A 20,924-nucleotide genomic window follows, 5' to 3' on the forward strand; every position below is an offset into this window, starting at 1 on the left:
TGGATAATGCTGGATGGTAACATTTTGGTAACGTTACTGAACTAGTAATCTAGTTGTCTGGACTAACACTCTGGAGGTACAAGTTCAAATCACATGGTGGTGGGTTAGGCATCAGGCAGCCTGTCTGCCCTTATACCTATTGAGGACCTCAAGGGGACAGTTAACTGCCACTTAAGGGTCTCATTCCTTCTATACTGGAATTTCTTTGGTCTGTGGAGGAAGGCATGAATAAAGCAGGCAGGGCAATTAGGGTTGGGCGTTAAATGCTGGTTTTGCCAGCGACGCTTATATCTCAAGAACAATTTTTAAAAATTGCTAATGCATAGGTCAGTCCAGTAAGGATGGCAGATTTCCTCCTTGAAGGACATGAGTGAACAAGATTGGTTTCTACAACAATCCACTTGTTTCATGGTTATTATAATGAGGCAACCATTTTAGTCCAAATGTTTTTTTTAATTAATTAATTTAATTTAAATTCCCACAGCTGCCTTGGTGGGATTTGAACTTGTACCTCCAGAGTGTTAGTCCAGACAACTAGATTACTAGTTCAGTAACGTTACCAAAATGTTACCATCCAGCATTATCCATTCAATGCTTACCTGGAGGTGTGCCTGTGAGCACTTTGCACAAGTATAGCCAATTCTGAATGCCCCACATATGAGCTTATTCCATTACTGTAAGTAGATACAGTTATCTGTGGGGGCAGCACAGGGAACATGAGTTCAGAGAAAAACATCTGTGATAAAATCCCAAAAGAAGAGTGACGTGTGTCCTACTGTCCAGTGTCCTCACGGTTAATACAAACATGGTTCGTTCCAATCCAGAAATAATAGGTCTCTTCGACTGACCTCAGATTTAAAATCAATGAGGAAACAGAGGACTGCACTCCAGTATCTGCTCCACCCAGCCTCAGCTACTCCCTTTCCTTTTTAGGCCATTCAAGGGGAGGTCTTGTGGCACAGTAGTAGCGTCCCTACCTCTGGGTTCAAGTCCCACTGCAGGACTTGATGGCCATGGAAGGTGTGTTCATAATGTGGTCAAACAGGTTGATTATCAGCCTATAAATCCTCAATCCAATGGAAGTCCATGGTTGCCAACACCCTCTTACAGCATGGTATGAGGAGGAGGAGTCCATTCAGAGCATTATACAAATGACCCTCCCCCATCCCACATAAATTAGATTAGGGTTTAAGGTTTCCATGAATGCCATCCAGATGATCCTGTCCTGACACTGATACCTGCCTCCACTTTAAAGAAACCCCAGCTGACAGAGCTCCATCAAAAAGTTTGGAGCAGTAAATGTCCAATCCAGAAATAATAGGTTTCTATTATTATAGTGTGCCATGTATGGCTAATAAGGCAAATCATTGCTTGCCATATTAGTGGCAAACATTGAACCCATTCTCTGCTTTAACAGCAACATTGGGCTAAATTTTCAATGTGCCATCAGTGTTTTAGACTAATGTGTTATTGGCCGCCTGTTGTAGAAATGGTTCAATTTTCATTTCACAGGAACATGAGTTGGCCATTCCGCAAGATCACTTGAGTAGACTAGGCCTATATTCCCTGGAGTTAAAAGGAATGAGAAGTGAACTAATTGAATTGGATAAAATTCTTAAGGGGCTTGACAGGGTAAATGCAGAGAAAATGCGTGCCCAAGCTGGGGAATCTAGAACATGGGTTCACAGTTCAGAATAAGGGGTCAGCCATTTAGAACTGAGATCAGGAGAAATTTCTACACTCAAAGGATTGTGAATCTTTGGAATTCTCGAACCAAGAGAGCTGTGGATGCTCAGTTATTGTGTATATTCACGACAGAGGTTGATAAATTTTTGGGCACTAAGGGAATTAAGGGATATGGGCATAGTGAGGGCAGGTGGAGTTGAGGTAGAACGTCAGCGATGATCTTGTTGAATGATGAAGCAGGCTCAAAAGATCAAATGGTCCACTTCAGCTCCAATTTCCTATGTCCTTACGTACTATAAAAGCATGAGTAGGAGTAGGCCATTCAGCCCCTCAAGACCGCCATAGGAACTTAGGAACACAGTGAGAGCAGTAAGCCATTCAGTCCCTCAAGTCAGTTCTACCATTCAATTAGATCAGGGTTGATCCTGAGACTCAAAAGCCTAATTCATATGGAGACCAGTCTCACAGCCATGATTAACTCCCTCTTCTAAAGGAGTGTGATCTGTAAGGTACAGCGGCTGGAAATGTGTTTGACCAAGAGAAACCTCCACTGCTCGTTGTTCTCATAGAGGTCGCAGGGTTGGACAAATGCAGCAGCTTCTGAAGTTATTCCATTCGGGATCTGCTGTTAACAGCAATTTATCGGCACTTCAGTATTTTACCAATATAATGGTGCTGCAGTGTAGATGCCCTAAACTCCATAGCAATAGGCCTTGGGGAAATACTTTGAATTTAAGGCCCCGGTAGAGAATACTGTCAAGTTTGGTACAACTATTCCCTGAGCTTAATCAACAAATTCAGCACAAACATGGGAATCTAATCAGAGCTATTGGTCAACAGGGTTTGATTGTGCACTGCCCATACCAACTAAGGAATCAAGTGAAGCTCTCTAGGTTTGACTCAAATATTGATGGTCTTGAACTCATACTCCTTGTTATAACAGATTTCAGGGTGAGATTAAGGTTGTATTTTACCTCTCCATCCTAATGGCTTCTGTTCTGCGAAGTTTCTCTTCCCATGTTTCATTCAGCTCGGCAATTATCTTCTCTGTCTCCTGTTGACATAGTGCAGATATGTTAATATACATCAATGTACGCCTTTTAAAAACTAAGCTGAAAGAGGTGATGTGTATTGAGGGCCAGAAACCAGCTGCTGTCTGAAAGATAGGTGACCATGCAACATTTCTCATATAACAGCCCTGTAGAACTAATACTTAGCACAGCAGCTGCTGTAAAACTCATTGATATATTGGATTCACTTGGGGGAGAGATTCATGTTCAAACATACCTACATTACAGTGAGCTAGTGGATAGCCTAAATGAAGTCTAGAGATGGTTTCCCATTGAGTGGTTTTCAAGGAATGACCACTTCATCAACGGAGTTCTGGCATTTCCACTGACAGCTGAAGAGGCAGCCTCCTCAGAGCCTATATGTGTCGCAGCATAACAGTCAAGGCATTACCCTCAGCAGATTGGCCTATGTGCAGTATGGTAATGTATCAATCAAGACACACTGCACTGGGCCGGCTGATACTTGAGTGCCTTGTCCTGGCTGTTTGAATACACAGTGCAAAACATTTCAGAAGTTGTTACGTAGGATGTCACAAGGTGAAGGCTCAAAGGTGAGCAGGAGCAGAATTTTTAGGTCAGACGCAAAATCACACGTGATGACATTGGGCACATCACTTTACACGTCGGCGTTCGGGCCCCAGACCTCTGGTCGCCGACCAGGAAATCCTGGCCTTTATTTAATTGTTTTGAAGTCTTCAGCTCCCTGAGGCAGCTCCCTGCCTTCAGGGAGCTTTCATTCAGTGCTCGCCCATGCCTGTGCTTATGTCAGTGCCCACCCTCCTCCTGTCCCCAGCTTGGCAATGCTGAGCATTTCAGCGCTCACTTCACGCTGGTTGGTCGCTAATTGGTCAGCCAGCATGAAATCGTGATCGGGGGCCAATCGCGGGCGGCAGTCTGTTCTCTGGCCGATCCTGGACCCACCGATCATGCCTGCACACCGACCTAAAACTCCTGCCCCAGGAATTGATAATAGCTGTGGCATTATCAGAGGCTCAGGGGCTATCAAGAGAAGCTCACGTTTTTTTTTCATGTCGCCAATGTAACAGACAGGCTACTGTTTGCAGGCCTTTTGTTTTTGCCTTTGGCCTACTATAATATACTCGGTATACCAGACAGGTTTCTTGTTAGAAACAGTAAACTTTATTTACAGAGCTCCCTGATGAAGCCACATGCTTGAACCAAGTCCACAACTAGAAAGCTCCTCCCCTAAAATTACCCGCACTTAGGGCTGATTCACCTGTACTGTCACATGATCCCTAAAACAGTAAGAAAGGTTTTACTTACAATCACTACACCTACTGACTGAATTAGAAAACTTCACTAAGTATACTTTCTAGCTTTCCAGCTCCTATAGCTATTCAAATTAATAATTTAATGCATTCAATATGAACTTTGGCACCTCCAATTTCCATAGATTTTTTTTCATACTGTATTGTTACAGTTTGAAAGCATTTACCTTCAATCGTTCAATAGCTTCCTCACTGCCAGGGGCGATCATGAGCCGGTCGTGCAGGCTGGACACGGACCCCGCGCGGCTGGACAGAGCAGAAAGCGATGGCGAGGGGCTCACTCCAGCCACCATTCCGGACACTGTGGAGAAATTGTCAGCTCGTTGATTGACAGCTGCTATTCTGCGGTTACGATTATTATTCTCTAAATCGTTCACGTCTACGGAAGGAAGCGGGAGGCAGGGAGGGGATGGGGAGAAAGAGAGAAAGAAAAGGAAAGAAAGAAAAATGAAAGTCGGGTAAAATGAACTAAAACGGGATGAGAAATATATGTTAGAAAGCAGACAGACACCATGAACGTGTGTAAAATGAATTAGTGCTTGAGGGGGAGTCAGGCTGGTGACCCCAAGCGTTTAAGACGTGCTTATGTGTTGGTGAGTTTTGATGCTTTTTGACAACTTAGAATGGTCACTCATTAATGCATAAATTTTTTTGGAAAGCCGCTGATCTACCTGGTGAGAGAAAAATACTAAGAGCCAAGTGAAGTGCTGATTTCCAATAGTAATTGGCTAGATGAACTTGTAAAAGTTCGGATGTCCATTTACTTGGCGCTGCCCGCTGTTTTGTCTTTGTTCATTTCCCATGTGCTCTTTGCTGTCCGTTTGAATTATAACTCTGTTGTAATTCAGATATTCTCTACCATGTGAGGTATGGGTGCCCCGTACACTTCCCAGCTGATCTCTCACTGTTACCATAACTGCAGTAATATAAGACCAATTGTGTATTGTGGGGGCAGCAGATGATGGGGGTGACAACCCTGGAGGAGAGAGTGAGCTTCAATGCTAACTCACCCACTTAAGACTTGACTCGCCAACTTCCAAAGAACGTGGCAGTAGTTCTCAAGGAATCACAAGGCAAGCAACAGGACCTGGCCGACTGGATCAATAGGGATTCATCAACGGGAAGGATATTTCACGAGAATTGGTTTAGGGGCTGTCATATAATCTTGGGTTGCCCTGAGGTCATGACCAAAAAGCATTTTTTTATTTCTGAAACTACATGAAGGAACACCTGTAAAGTAACCCTACATGTGGTTGGGTCCTCATATATAATTAACCCTTTATGAATGTTTCCAGATAATGATTGCACTGTTCTGGTGATAATGAGACATACGGACCCGGAAGATCCCATGTTCGATTCCCATGAGAGGCCCAAAACATCAGTGCTGCAAACCCAGGCCAAAAACACAGTATTGTCTTTTACCAGGAGCTGCAAGATGGTGTTGTGACAAAATCTTGCACGTACTGTCGCAATGAATCATGTTGTCCTCAGTGGCTGCTGATCCTCACTTTTCTTCCTTTATGAAAACATAAATATTCTGAAAGATTATAGGGAGAGAAGCCTTCTCTTGGTACGAACAAAGCACTGGGAGCACTAATGCCAGGGAAGTTTGGATTCTACTCCCCAGAGAACATAAGAACATAAGAAATAGCAGCAGGAGTAGGCCATAATGCTCCTTGAATCTGCTCCGCCATTTAATGTGAACTTCAACTTCAACTTCAACGCCCGCCCAAACCCATATCCTTTAGAGTCCAAAAATCTAACAATGATTATGCTGAATATTCTTAATGACTGAGCCTCCATAGTCTTTGAGAATTCCAAAAATTCACAACCCTCTTAGTGAAGAAATTTCTCAATCTGAAATGGCCAGTCCCTCATCCTCAGACTATGCCCTGGTTCTACACTGACTAGCCTGGGGAAATATCCTCTCAGCATCTCCATGTCAAGCCCTCTCGAATCATGTTTCAATGAAATCACCTCTCATTCTCCTAAGCCTAAGAGAGTATAAGCCCACTCTATTCAAGGGCTTCCTTTTTCCTTTGCCTCCCAGTTTTCTAAAAGTATTATAAGAATCTTCTTTTCCTTGCCTAATTCACAGCTTTATTACTATTTGCTACACTATATGAGCCCATCCTGTGTAAATGAGTATTTGCTTGCATTCCGGTGCCCCACAAATTTCTACGTGCCCTGCGTCTGAGTGTGAACATGTTTCTAGTACCTTTGTTTGTAGGTACTTCATGTATGCCTATCCCTATGTATATGTTCATGCCCTATCTACGTGCACCTATGGATGTGTCTGTTCTGCGCATATGTGTGAATGTGAAAACCTGTGTGTTGTATGGTATGCATCTGTGCTCTTTACATGTAAGTGATCCATGTATATATGGGCACTCCCCACACATGTCTATCCCACATATGTGTGCATGCTTGTATTTGTGAATGTCCCATGTATATGGGTACGTGCCAATTGTGCCAGCGTATATATGTGCACTGTGTGTTTGTATGTTTGCCTGCATGCACTCCATGCATGTATCTGCTCTTTGTATTTGTGTATATTCCATGTCATCTGCGCCTTGTGTATGCGCCTCACTGTGTGTGTGCATGTTTGTGCATGCGTGTGTGTGTGCACGTGTGCCTGTGTGTGTTTGTCCTTTGTGTGCTACACTTATCTGTGTCTGCCTTTTGTGTGCTACATCTGTGTGTGTGTGCCATATGTTTATGCTTCATGTATATATTTGTGCCTCATGTACATGTCTGTCCTGTGTCCATGTATATATATTTAGGCACGTTACTCATGAATGCATATCCCACTTGGGTTTGTGTATGTTCCATGCATCAATGTACTCCTCCATTTAAATGAACAAACTTTGTGTGTGTGTGTGTGTGTGTGTGTGTGTGCCTGACTTGTGTTCCTATATATATGTGCTATGTATGATCCAAGTCCCATATATTATGTAAGTATGCGTTTTTCCTATGTATGTGTGAACCCCCCCTTGTTTGTTCTTCATATGTCTGCCCCATGTTCATAAACATCTATGTAAGTGTGTTCCTTATATGCCCATGCCCTGTGAACATGTTTCTTGTGTACATACCTCATGTGTGCCTTGTGTGTGCCTATGTTCCATATATGTGTACATTTTTTGTAACTATATATGGCCCATGCACTTGTCTGTTGCATGTGCATTTATAACGCATGTAAATGTGTGTACCCCATGTTTGAGTGTGCAACCTGAGTCTATGTGCTGAGTATGTAAATGTCCCATGCATATTTGTCTCCCATATATATGTTTTTCTTTGTGTGTGCCAATATCCTGTGTGTGTTTTCATATATCTGACTTGTGCATGAGTATATTTTGTCGTTACATAAGTCTAGCCCAAGTCCTAGAGATGAGATAACCCCAACATACAGCTCCATCTCTACTGGGTCCAGTAGGAAAGGAGACAATCATGCTTTCTGCCTGAGATATCATTAAACTGGCTAACCCTGTACTTCACCAGGTCCCACAGATGAGAGTAACTTTTAGATTTAAGTCTCATATTTGTTCAGTTGGTAGCACTATTGCTTCACAGTCAGATGGTTGTGGACTCACGTCCCATTCCAGGAGCACACTGGTCCTGCAATTCTCTCTTCATGAGTTCTGTGCCCGAAGGCAGGCCCTTGGTGATTATTTGCTGAGCCATAGCACAGTGCTATGATTTTTAACTATGGTTAGGGTGAAGAGGCAGGCCCTGAGTCTACCTCAGTTGGAAAGGGACTGAACCCCATGCTTTTGGTGTTAATCTGAGCCACATGCTAGCCATCCAGCAAACTGAGTTAACTGGCGTCCCCTCCTGAAATTGTATGGGAATTAAATCCTCCTTATCTCTCTATGTAATTCCAGCAGAACTCTCAGGAAAAAACTTTTTAAGCCATTTCTCCAGGGGTTTGTGGGGGTGGGGGTGGGGGGTGGGTGGGGTGGTGGGGAGCGTGTGGGTGGGGTGTGGTTGCTGACCAGCAGGAACCCTATATAGAATACTGAATGCCAAAACGTTGGATGATACTTCAGTGTAATACTGAGAGAGTGCTAGATTATCAGAGGTGTCATTTGAGACATTAAGCAACGATTTTGTCTGCCTGTTCACATGACGTGGATTATTGTGTATTATGTACAGTTCTGGGTGCCACACTATAGGAAAGATAAGAACACATTGGAGAGACTGCAGAAGTGGTTTTCAAGAATGGTTCTAGGATGAGAAACTTCACTTATGAAGATAGATTGAAGAGATTGGCACTGTTCTCCTTAGAGAGGAGAAGACTAAGAGGAGATTTGATGGAGGTGTTCAAGATCATAAAGGGGCTGTATAGAGTAGATAGGGAGAAGCTGTTCACTTGGTAAAGGATTGAGAACGAGAGGGCACAGATTTAAAGTGATTTGCAAAAGAAGCAAACATGACATGAGAAAAAAACTTCTTCACACAACGAGTGGTTCGAATCTGGAATGCACTGCCTGGAAGTGTGGTGGAGGCAGATTCAATTGAGGCATTCAAGAGGGCAATATATGATTAATTGAATAAAAACAATATACAAGGGTATGGGGAAAAAGCAGGAGAATAGAACCAAGTCATGATGCTCATTCTGGAGAGCTGGTGCAGACATGATGGGCCGAATGGCATCCTTCTGTGCCGTAGCAATTCTTTGATTCTGTGAAAGATCAACTTGAAAAATCCTCCTGACCAATACTCCTCTCTTAACTGCCACCACCTAACTTGTCATTCATTTGTTGTTTGTGGGATCTTGCAATACACAAATGGGTAACTACAGGTGCCTAAATAACAACCATGAATTATTAGTTGGGAAGTATTTTGGGATGCCCTGAGGATGCAGTAAGGTGCTCTATATCAGAACAGGTTCTTTCTTATTGATCAATTTGTTGTTTTGATTTGAGAACACTGAGCCTGTGTCTCATACTACCGCACTTGCCCAAACCCCCCATGCAACTCTCCAGTTACATTTCCATGGGGTGCATTCTCTCCCCTGAGAGAATTATGTTCCAATCTCAAAGGGCTGGCTCTCTGCATTTACTATGCAAGAACAGGTGCCCTCAACCCAACAGCAAATTTGTGGGTTTCCCCTGTGTTTCATCTGTGTCTGCAGTCCCATAGTGTTAGAGATAGCCAGAGTACAGCACGAATCTCTAGATGTGAACCAGATGTCCTATCCAACTTGCTTGAAAAAACCCATAGTATCAAAATCCACCAACAGCAAAGTAATTCTGCTGTTTGTCAATTGTGGTCGAATGAGATTCAGTAAACATACATTGCGTTATATGTAAACAACATTGACATTAGACACAGAGAGCAAGAAAGACAAAAATGGAGCACACACACACACACACACACAGCAGGTGCGTGATGCACAGCAGAAGCGTTTGCAGTAGCACGAGGGATGCAACAGTGTGATAACTTTCTCAGGAAAAGGCTCAACACCAGACTTTCTGTGTTCTACCCCTAGGGTTTTACAGCATGGGTAAATGTTTGTTTGTCTTGTGTTCTACACCCCTCCCACATCTCTGTCCTCCAATTCTTCTCTAATTTTCATAGCTCTGCCATTTGAGGCCATGCTTTCAGCTGCCGAAGCCCTAAATCCTGAAATTCCCTTCCTTAACCTCTCTGCCTCTCTACCTCAATCCCCCTTTAAGTCATTTTTTTAAAACCTTGGCTTGGTATCAAATTTTGTTTGATAACGTTTCGGTGAAGAGCCTTGGGACATTTTACTATGTTAAAGGTGCTATATAAATTTAAGTTGTTGTTGTTGCCCCAGTCATTTTATGTCAGTGATTTTCATCTATACTTTTCCAACTATTTTTCAATTTACATCCTCAGTACAACAAACTGCTTGTCGATCAAGATCCTTTGAACACTGACTAGCGTACACTGTATATATTACTTTCAGGGTCGTTTTCTTTTAAAGACCAGATTTAGAATTAACATTAAAATGTCCCTTTTCTGTCTCAGCAAGAGTCAGTGCCTCAGGAGAGGAGCAATGAAAATTGTAAGTGAAAAAGGCAGGAACCCAAATCACACAAACTGGCTGAGGAATGAACAACAGTGAATTTCATTTATTGGGTGAATTGGTATTTGGGTTAAAAATCTAAAAAATGCAAACCTGATGTTGTTTGTCTAACAGCATACTAACATGGGCATATGCGAACAGAATTATATAGGGTGTCAGTGTCACAGGACACAAGGCACGCTTTGCGGTGGGGGAGTGGCCATTGTTCGAGCCTGTAGCGGGGGTAGCAGTGCAGAAGCCTGTTAGTCACAGCATGAGAGAAAGCATCCCAAGAAGCCAGTGCAACTCTGCGGTTATCTGGTCAACAGCAGCAAGGGGAGGCATCAAATCATAGAATCGTACAGCAGGCAAGCAGGCCATTCAACCCATTGCACCTATGCCAGCAATCCAACCAGCCCCTGCTAGCTGCAAATATTTCCTTTGAAATCTTTGGAAAATGTATCATTTCTATGCTGCGATTCTGGCCCCTACAACTGTGGGGTCACACATCATGAGAGAGAGTTGTCTATTAAATCTAAGTTGTCACACTGCACATAGATTCACTGTCATGTTATCAGGTCCACTGTCGGCTATTTTGGGTGGTAGATAATGCCACATTCTGTCTAGAGATTATATGTGATGGACATTACACCCCCACCCTCCTCCAAAACCACAATTGTTAGATATTGGGGGAGGGAGGAACCTCAGGGCACAGGATGCCACCTAATACTCAGTGTGCTGAGGCAGGAACAATTTTTTTGGGAAGGGGGGATGTGGGTGTGGGCAGCTGAGCTACAGCAATGGAGGAGAGGAATGCATTGGGGGTGGTAAAAGAGAATGGGCAGCACTTAACTCAGCAGAACTGAGGAAAGTCACTTCTGGGCAGCGTCTGCCATTTGCCAGGAGTTAGTAAAGGGGGCACAGGCACCCTCTCAACCACAGTGAGTCAAACCAGGGGAACAAGCTAAACCCACAGAGAAAGGAAATAAAAAGCCAAATTATACCATCACCTTCCTCAGGGGGAGCAATGCTATCAGGCGTGGTTGGTTCTATTGAACTGAAATGTTCCTAAGAGTACCAGGAAGGTCTCTGTCACAGCATCAATTGCACTCATTACTCACATACATTCACAGCAATGGCAACTCCACCACTCAAATCCCAACTAAGTTTCAGTTTATAAGAAAAATTTTCCCTGATGCATCTTTATGGAAAGGGTAGGAAAATGAGTCACTGAAACTGGGTACTGGGACACACTGGCTCCTAACAGCACTGTGGGTGTACCTATACACCACATGGACAACAGCAGTACAAGAAGGCAACTCACCACCATCTTCTCAAGGGCAATTAGGGACAGGCAATAAAAAATGCGATACACACGAGGTACAGGGACATACACATGCACACACCAAGGGTTGTGTGACTTTGGAACTCTACCTCTGAAGGCAGTGGAGGCGGGGTCATTAAATATTTTCAAGAGAGAGGTAGATAGATTCTTGTTAGGCAAGGGAATCAAAGGTTATTGGAGGTAGATGGGAATGTGGAATTCAATTCACAGACAGATCAGCTATGATCTTCCTGAATGGCACAGCAAGCTCGAGGGGCTGAATGACCTACTTCTGCTCCTATTTCATACGTACACACACACACACACACACACACACACACACCACACACACACACAACGTAGTGACCATGTAGCGAGTCACACACCCAGCAGTTACAGAGTTACAAAAAGTATGTTCCTGAAATGTGTTCAGGAGAACTTTCTTGGTCGTTATGCTTTAGGCCCAACAAGGAAGGAGACATTGCTGGATCTTGTTCTGGGGAATGAGATGGATCAAGTGGATCAAGTGTCAGTAGGGGAGCATTTAGGAAACTGTGATCATAGTATAATAAGATTTAAGTTAGCTATGAAAAGCAACAAGGTATAATCAAGAATAAAGATATTTATTTGGAGAGGGTCAATTTCAATTGGGTGAGAACATATCTGACCCAGGTAAATTGGAATCAAAGGTTGGCAGGCAAAGCTGTAGTAGAACAACAGGCTGCCCTTAAAGAGAAGGTAGTTTGGGCACAGTAGAGGTATATTCCCAGGAGGTGAAAAGGTAGGGCAACCAAAGCCAATGCTTCCTGGATGACAAAAGAGATAGAGTATAAGATGTAGTAGAAAAGGGGGACGTATGATAGATGTTAGGCTGATAATATAAATCCGAAACAGGTTGAATATAAAAATGTTCAAAAGGGAACAGAAAATAGAAAGTAAGAGAGGAAGAGAGACCAGCAGGTAATAAAAGGGAATCCAAAAGTCTTCTATAAGTATATAAAAAGTAAAAGGGTTGTAAGAGGAGGGATGGGGCTGATTAAGGAACAGAAAGGGATCTATACATGGAGGCAGAGGGCATGGCTGAGGTACTAAATGAGTACTTTGTATCTGCCATTACCAAGGAAGAAAATGCTGAAAGAGGAGGTAGTCGAAACACTGTATGGACTAACAATTGCTAAAGTGCAGGTATTTGAAAGGTTGGCTGTACTTAAAAATAAATGATTCAACTGATCCATTTGGGATGCATGTGAGAATACTGAGGGAAAAAAGGGAGCAAATTACGGGGACACCACGGGCATAATCTTCTAGTCCTTCTTAGATATGGGGGCGGGGGGGTGGTGGGGGGTGATCCCAGAGGACTACAGAATTGCAAATGATGCACCCTTGTTTAAAAAAGGGTGGAAGGATACATCCAGCAGATATAGGCTGTCAGTTTAACCTGGGGAGTGGGAAAGCTTTTAGAAAGGACAAAATTAACAATCGCTTGGACAAATGTGGATTAATTAAGGAAAATCAGCACAGGTTTGTAATAAACAAATTGTGCTTAAACAACTTGTTTGAGTTTTTTGATGAAGTAACTGAGAGGCTTGATGAGGATAATGTGATTGATATTGATCACATGGATTTCCAAGAAGGCGTTTGATAAATGCCACATAATTGCCACCTAAATTGAACCCCATGTATTAAAAGGGTCAGTGGCAGCATGGATCGGAAAATGACTGTGTGACAGGAAACACAGGAGTGGTGAATGATTGTTTTTCAGACTGGAGGAAGGCATACATTGGGGTTCCCTGGGGATTGGTACCAGGACATTTATTAGTGACCTAGACTTGGGTTTACGGGGCACAGTTTCAAAATTTGCAGAGAACAAAAAAACTGTCAAGTGTTGTCAACTGTGAGGAGGGTCAGACTAGGCGCATTGCAGAGAGTCAGCACAGGCATCAAGGGCTGAATGGCCTCCTTGTGCTCTGTAACCATTCTATGATTCTATACCACACACACACACACACACACACACACACACACACGGACACACCCCCCACTCCCCGCCACCCCTACCCACCACCCCCCAATCCAGCAGGCCACCTTCACCTCCCTTGCTCTCAACAGAGCTATATCAGCTGAGCCCTGCTGGAAATAGAGAAATTGGGTTGGTAGCAGGACCAAGCTGGTCTGTGATCCCCTTGATGACCAAATAATCTGGCGATGCTTAATGCATACAAGTCTTGCTTTGTACATGAAGAGCAGCTATTGGGTGATGTGATGGGGACCACTTGGCAGGATGGATGTAAACCCACCACAGAGTCAGAGAGAAGAGAAGTTTCTGACAGTCCATTAAATAATTTGCATTTGGGTCTTTTTGTGATCACCTTTGACGATGACTAATGAATATAGGGCAAAAGGATGAAAATGCTCTTTATCTCATGCTGTTTTGTAAGGGGGGGTGGAGGTGGGTGTGTGCAGGTGCACGTAAGGAAAGCATTACAAGCTGCTACTGTGCTACACCAACTATTTACACACATTTTCTTCCGCTTCTTTTGTCATCAGGCACCGGTGTCACTGAGAGATCAGAGAAAGGAGAGAAACAAGGGTGAGAGGTCAGAGTACAGAAAACAGCTTGACAACCACAACATCCACAGAAAGAAAGAAACAACTTCTTTCATAAAACAGACTTTAAAGAGGAAACTGGTTCCAATGAAACATTAAAGAGATGGAAAAAGGTTTGAAGGAACTGCAGGAAGAGGCAGGGGATGGGACAAGAGGTCATGACAACACGCAACATAACTCCGTAAAAACCATTCGCTCCCATCCCACTTCAATATTGTCTTAAGCATGTGCATGGTAAAGATTCATTTTGTTGCTATGTGCAATGATATCATAAATATGCTTGCAAAGACTCCTTTGTTAAGTTTGCCACAAATCTTAAACACATGAGTTGCACAGAGGAACCAGTGGTACGAATGCTCAATGCCCTGGTTTTCAATTCATTGTGATTCAGCTGGATGTCAGGTATCGATTTGTCAACCAATCCTTCACACACTGAACGGGACTTCCCACCACCCCCCCCCACCTCCCCCGCTGCCAGGATCATCTGCTACCACCGAAAGTCAATGGACTTATGGCTCGGCCGCCGAATCGCCCACGGCAGGTCCCGCCATGACGGGGCAGGAAAATCCCAGCCGTTGTTTCTCATTTAATATCTTTTACCCCGTTAACACCGGTAAATTAACATTTGGATATGATTTTCTTCAGCTGCATGTTCTGTTGGGTTTATAGGTACAACGGGTGCCGTCCTTCATGTGGATCAGCCGGGAACGTGAGAGGCGGGATTCTGGGGTTTCCTTCTGATATGAAAACACTGGGAGTGTACACAGGACCCTGTCTTTAAACTAGTGGTGCCCCGTAATTTTCAATCTGAGGACCATGCTCTGAGCATTTGTTAGTTTACACACAATGCAAGATTGAATGTAGCCTGTGCCCATCACGCATCAAATGTCAGATTAAAAACGTTAATATTAATCTTTATTATGCTAAAGGCCAGATTTTGGTTATCAAGGTGGGTAGCTCAAGTCAAGAAATTTTCCCACTTGCCGGTTCCGCTCAGTAGAAGGTACCCCGAGTCATGCATTGTGTGATTTTCACTCCGGGGTTGGGGTTAGCTGGGCAGGTGGGCAGGGGTGGTGGCTAGGGGTGTGGTGGGGTGGGATGGAATTGGGCCCACTGACCTTGTAAACAAAGCATAGACGTGTGCCGAGGCTGGCTGGTCAAAAGGCCTGCCTCAGTTCTTTGGGACTTGGTCCCAGTTGTTTCAGAAGCTGTTAAGCCCTCTAGCACTCACCCCTGACACCCCCTCACTTCCTGTCTAAAGCTTCTAACAATCTAATACAGCTCTACTTCTATACACTTGATAGTGAAAGAAAATTCCTATTCATAGAGCACATTCAAAGCCTTTAAATCTCTTATAAAAGCAAATATCCATTCAGATTCAACACCAAAAACTGCTAATCCTTTAATAGCTTCTTTAAACTGTGAATTAAACTGTGAACTCAGAACCCCCACTGAGATAATAGTAGCTCCTAAAACTTAGCCAAGCATTCATAATGGCATATCAATTGCCCTTGGGGAAATTTCAACAAAGAATTCTATAGAAACTAAAAGGACGGTTGCTCCCGTTCTTTTTTAACCAGCAGCGGATGGCCTGTCAATCAAAGCAGCCCAGCAGAGTGTTCTTTTTAGATCTCAGTGACAACTGCATCTTTTTTTTAAAGTTTAAAGAGCAAACGATTAAAACACCTTCATATCATGACAGTTATGCAGATGTTGTCTGCCCTGCAACAGTGTTTACATTTACTTCATCAATTTGTGATTCCTACACCGCAGGTTAAGGCCCTTGCAGGAGCCAAAATAGGTCTGTTTGAACTCAGCACTGAGTTCAAATGGCCGTGCTGAGTTTGGGTTTCCCTCCTGTGTGAATCATGCCCCGCCCCCTTTCCCCTAATGGCAAAATGGGATCTGTTAGAAAATAGGGGTGGGATGTCTGCAACTGGGCCCCTCACCATTTTGAAAAGCCAAAGCAACCTACCCAGCTCTGCGAAAATTTGACCCTAAGGTATTACATGCCACATATTACAGATATAAAGCAACCTTGATCTTAAAAGAGAAAGAAAGCCAGACAGGGAGCTGCAAGCTGAAATCTGCAATTACAGCTGCCTTTTGGGTGACCTGAGCAGTTCATACATAGCTACGATTATCTAAATCTCCTCATTTTGGGGAGTAGCCCCAAAAACACAGGCAAGGTGAGCAGTCAGATCCCCAATCCAAGATTACTTGTGAGCAATGGCACAGGAGAACTGACAAGTGTTAAGACATGTGTTTTTAGGGTGGGGGAGGGGAAAGGAGGATGGGCTGGGGGCAAAGTCTAACATTTCCTCTGACTCAATGATACACTGTTGCTTACGATCGATAATGTCACCCAGTCCCTGTGTGCAGAGCAGGTCTCTCAATCTGGACACTTCATCCTTCAGCTCTCGGATCAGCTTGTTGTTGGGATCCTCATTAATAACTGCATTGCAGCGAATCTGTTTAGCACGATCAGCGTACCTAAGCAGCAGAATTAACCAGATGGTGTTTGTTGTGTAGGGTTAGGGAAAAGGCAAAGAAAGGGAACAGTAAATAGTCCTCAACTCAATCAGTGCTTCATTATCTTCTCCTCACTGGAACCCTATTCCCACCTGTTTCCCTTTCCTTAACATAGTTCCTCTCTGACCAAGCCCTTAATCGTGCTCCTTCCTCCCTTAAGCCCTTAGCCCAGTGTCCCCCCTCACTCTCCAGTCCTTCTTTAATACATTCCCTCCCCCCTGCTCAAAACCCAGCTGCTCCCTCCCTCCAACACATCAGTGACACAGCGGGGGGGGAGCTTGTCTGTTCCTTACCTCAGGGTGCTGAGAGTCTCATCGTAGTTGATGTCAGCTGGACTAAGGGCTGCCACCATGGCTGTCCGAGAATTGCCCCCTGTAGAGAAGCAGAGCGTTAGGTCCAGTGCCATTGACCCGCTCCCTCATGTCTTCTCTCATCTTTAACAATTCGATTCTTTAATTTGGCCATGCCACCATACCTCCGTGCTCTGACCGCGCTACCAATGGCAATGCCAGTCCCAGGCTGGCCAGCGGGAGGTGTGGGTGTCACAATGGCCCAGTTTGACCTGCTTGCCAAACCCCAGTGTAGGGGGAAGTACTTCTAGTCACCCTAACAGCAACAGTAATCAGGAACTTATGACAAACAGGCTGCTACACTGCATTGTTTAAACACTTTTTCCAACATATATCGTAAAGACCTTTCCTTCTCTTCCCCTGAAACAGATGCGTGTCTGGATCACTAACTCCATTGTGACTGCCCACTCAGTGCAACATCAGACCTTGTACTCCCTACCATAGCCCCACTCCCCATACTGACCATTGAGCAATGTTAAGCAGCCCTACAACTCCATCATCTGACAAACATGTTGAGATTAATCAAATGCATTTTGTTTGTGACCAAATCTAGTGAGAGGAGAATCTCACCAGTTATGGCTCAGTGTTAGCTCCCCTGCCTCTGAATCAGAAGGATGTAAGAACGGAAAATTTCAGCTGACTCCCCTGTGCAGTACTGAGGGAGTTCTGCACAGTCGGAGCAGCCTTTTTTCTGATGAGACATTAAACCAAGTCTCCATTCACACTCCACCAAAAAAACAGATTATCCTGCATTACAACAGTCACTACACTTCAAAAAGTAATTCAGTAGTTGCAAAATGCTTCACCGTGTCCTAAAGTCATGAAAGGTGCTAGATAACAAGTTTTTTTGTATAATTGGACTCCAGGTCTCAGGGTGAAAAGACCATGATATTATAGTGTTATACAGACCCGCTCAACTGCCATTTCTAAGATTATTAATAACAGCCCAAGCTAATGATTGGTTATCATAGACAATGCAGAAACCACTAGTTAGCTGCTAATCTCATTAAATTGCTGTATGGAGGAAGGGACTCTTACCTAGGTTTTCCCGCAGTAACCATGTCAGCACAGAGTCTCTGTATGGGATGAAATCAGTTTTCTTCTTTTTCTTGTTCTGTTCAGCATTGAACAAGGAAAAAAATCATAAACAGAGCACAATAACAAACTGACATTGGACACAGCAATTTAATTACAGAAAACATTGGACAAATCAGAGTTTGTTTTGCCTCCCCACCTGCCCCATAGGCACTGATTCCTTGCTGGGATTTGGTCACACCAGTGCCCCTGCCCGATCCACTCCTGCAGCCTTCTATGGTGAGTGCCAGGAGATGGTGGGCAAGGGATGGAGAAGAACTGGAGCCCAGTCTAACCTCAGCCTGCTTCTGCAGGGCTCATTGGACAGGAGCGGTGACCTCAGGTGAGTCCTCTTCCTCTCTCTAGCTCAGGCTGACAGGACTTTAGCTGACGTGAAAAGTATCTCTGGCACTAACCTGCCTAACTTAGGGACAAAGGTGCTGTGATACAAAATGAAATACACTTGTCTAAGATAGAGTAAGAAACAATGTTACATTTTCCAAAACACTGCTGGTTGATTTGAGGAAACAGTTGGAGACAGGAGAGTCAGGAGCTGTTTTACTGACTCGTTGAAGATCACCTTCATTCCCTGATTATCTTTCTGGAAATGATGGTGGACATTGAATCCGACCTCCCATTTTGGGTAACATACTCAAATTAGATGCTAATGATGAGAATATACCATCCAATGGATTTCTCAGCATCAGCGTCTTAGCAATGCCAGTGTAACACTGCAGGGCAGCTGGATGCACGAGGTAAGGCTGGTGATTCGAAAATATTTTTTAATAGATGACTTGGGCTAGGGTTGGAGGCCAAGCAACATTGTGGCAGTTGCAGCAGCCATTTCCCTTTCTTTACTAAATGAAGCACAAAGATAGACTGAAACCAGTCTGACCCCAGAAAATCTGCTGAAGTCAACATTCGCTGGAACAGCTGGAAGTGCGTCTGACCCCAGTGACGTGGTGTTCCTGCTGGATCTGAAAATCCAGTCCAATGTGTTACAACACTCACATTGTGAGAAGAACATTTCCCAATTTATTTTAATGCATTTGGCATGAAGGTTTGACTGAGACAGGTGCCTGAGTGTAGAACCATGTCTTTCAATTCAAACACAGACATCTTATGGAATTGGTTTGAATATATAATTGATTGAGTGTTCTATGTTGTTTAAATTAAATTTAAATTGGTCTGACCACACTTGTGCTTTGGAAACTATTGCTCAGCCTGCCTGGTTTAATTTGAAAAATCTGTCTAAAGTCTCTGGAGAGATGTTCAGGGTTAGCACCTTCTGTGGATGATAAGAAAAAGCACCATGACATAAGAATGCAGTATTACACACACTATTGTTTCATGCTGAGGTTGCAATATTATTTTTCTATTTACTTGAGTTAGCTAAGTTTAAAAACGACTGGAAAATCTACAGTTTGTTAGTGCTCACTCTTCTTTTATTGCTTAATAAATTTGTTTCAAATGAAGCCTAAGTCATAGCCCAATGTATAAGTACATGCTCAATAGGTGTTCATCTTCCAGTTCTGATAAAAGGTCATTGGCCTGAAACATTGGGCCCGATTTTAACTGTGTAAGTTAATGGCCCATTAATGCTGTTTCTCTCCAAAAGAAACTGCCTGAGTATTTCCAGCATCTTCTATACTCAGTCCAGTGCAATGTTACTCTTCCAACTTCCGAAGAAAAGGAAGATCTTCTGAGGTCACCAGTTAACACCAGTGAAGTCAGAACAAAGTGGGCAATATTCTGTGGTTAATCCCTGAGCACAAAACTGACTCACCTTAATATCTGGCAAATTAAAGCACTTGTTTTGAACAAAAGGCGTGAGGGGTCACCTAAAAGATTGGCCTGAGATACTGAACCACAAGATAATAGCTATTTATTAAAAAAAGAGAGCCAAATGCCCCACTCTCTCGGAAGAAAGACACACAAGAGACATGCATGAACTCCTTTTACTGTGTCATCCAGCAAGGAAGTTACACCATATATTAACCATCCACTTTTGTCCCTCAGTCTCTGCCCTGTACAAGACAGGTTTGGAATTATTGTATACATGTCCACACTGAAGCAACATGGCTCAGTTTGCCAACTGTGAAGCTCAAGCTGACTTCAAAGGTTTTCAAACTGATGGCAGTCAATGTTCCCTCCCCTCCTCTTCACCACCTCTCCTGAATTTGCTAAGGTACAACTCCACGGGTATCGGTTACCCTCTTGTACCTCACCAAAGCGCCGAATTCTTCATGGAGGAGCCCAGGTTGTGAGTGTTGGCAGATTACTTCACTGCCTGGATATCATAGCTGGGCCTGATCTTGATGTGAACTGAGAGATAGCACAGGATGAACCCTGTTAACGTGAGTGTCAGCAAGTATTATCCATACCTTGTTTGATCCAGAATCCTGTAAAAAACAGAACAAGGAAGAAGCTCACTGAGTAGATCAGACATGTGGCACATCACTGCAACTACTCCACAACACCTAGAACACATTACTAATATCATAAGAAGCTGTGAGGAGACTACCATTAAAGGATATCAGAATAACAATCGGTCATCTCAATCAGGATCCCTTTTATTAGGGATGTTACTATCACAGAGAGAATCTATTTTTAATACGATGATATCAGTTCTTGATATCAGTCCTAAATGTGGCTTTTACCCGTTTCAGCATCTGTCTCTTGTACTTGTACATAAATACAATTGAAGTACAATTAACAATTAAACAAATACAGGCATTAACTGAGGATTTACTATAAAAATAGACACAGGGTGGAATCGTCCCAGATTTGCACAAAGTGTGGTAGCAGGGTGAAAAAAAAGGTTTTACCCACTGGCTGCAATGGTGGGTTTTCATACCATAGTGTTCCAATCCTGGTGCGTCCCACCTCATTAATAATGCATTCACAGGAAATACAGTGGATGGCTGGCGGGCTGGCTCGGATTTTCCCACAACATGACCT

The 20,924-nt window shown here is 43.5% G+C and overlaps 1 protein-coding gene across 17 annotated transcripts in view; it reads right to left on the minus strand.

The window, feature by feature from the left end:
- kif1aa (kinesin family member 1Aa) overlaps positions 1-20,924 on the minus strand; it is a 290,591-nt gene that overhangs the window by 149,946 nt on the left and 119,721 nt on the right. For 7 of the 17 annotated variants that reach the window (XM_041175369.1, XM_041175336.1, XM_041175327.1 and 4 more), the window contains exons 9-14: positions 20,348-20,365; positions 17,928-18,003; positions 16,833-16,911; positions 16,358-16,500; positions 4,213-4,346; positions 2,661-2,740 (exon numbers count right to left, since the gene is read on the minus strand). In XM_041175369.1, coding sequence (XP_041031303.1) covers positions 2,661-2,740; positions 4,213-4,346; positions 16,358-16,500; positions 16,833-16,911; positions 17,928-18,003; positions 20,348-20,365 — 530 coding nt within the window. Of the gene's footprint in view, positions 1-2,660; positions 2,741-4,212; positions 4,425-8,679; positions 8,703-16,353; positions 16,501-16,832; positions 16,912-17,927; positions 18,004-20,347; positions 20,366-20,924 lie in introns of all 17 variants that reach the window. The other 10 variants (XM_041175361.1, XM_041175352.1, XM_041175345.1 and 7 more) reach the window with 3 other exon arrangements.

The sequence above is a fragment of the Carcharodon carcharias genome, chromosome 2, assembly GCF_017639515.1.
Source record: "Carcharodon carcharias isolate sCarCar2 chromosome 2, sCarCar2.pri, whole genome shotgun sequence".
Classification (NCBI taxonomy): Eukaryota; Metazoa; Chordata; class Chondrichthyes; order Lamniformes; family Lamnidae; genus Carcharodon; species Carcharodon carcharias.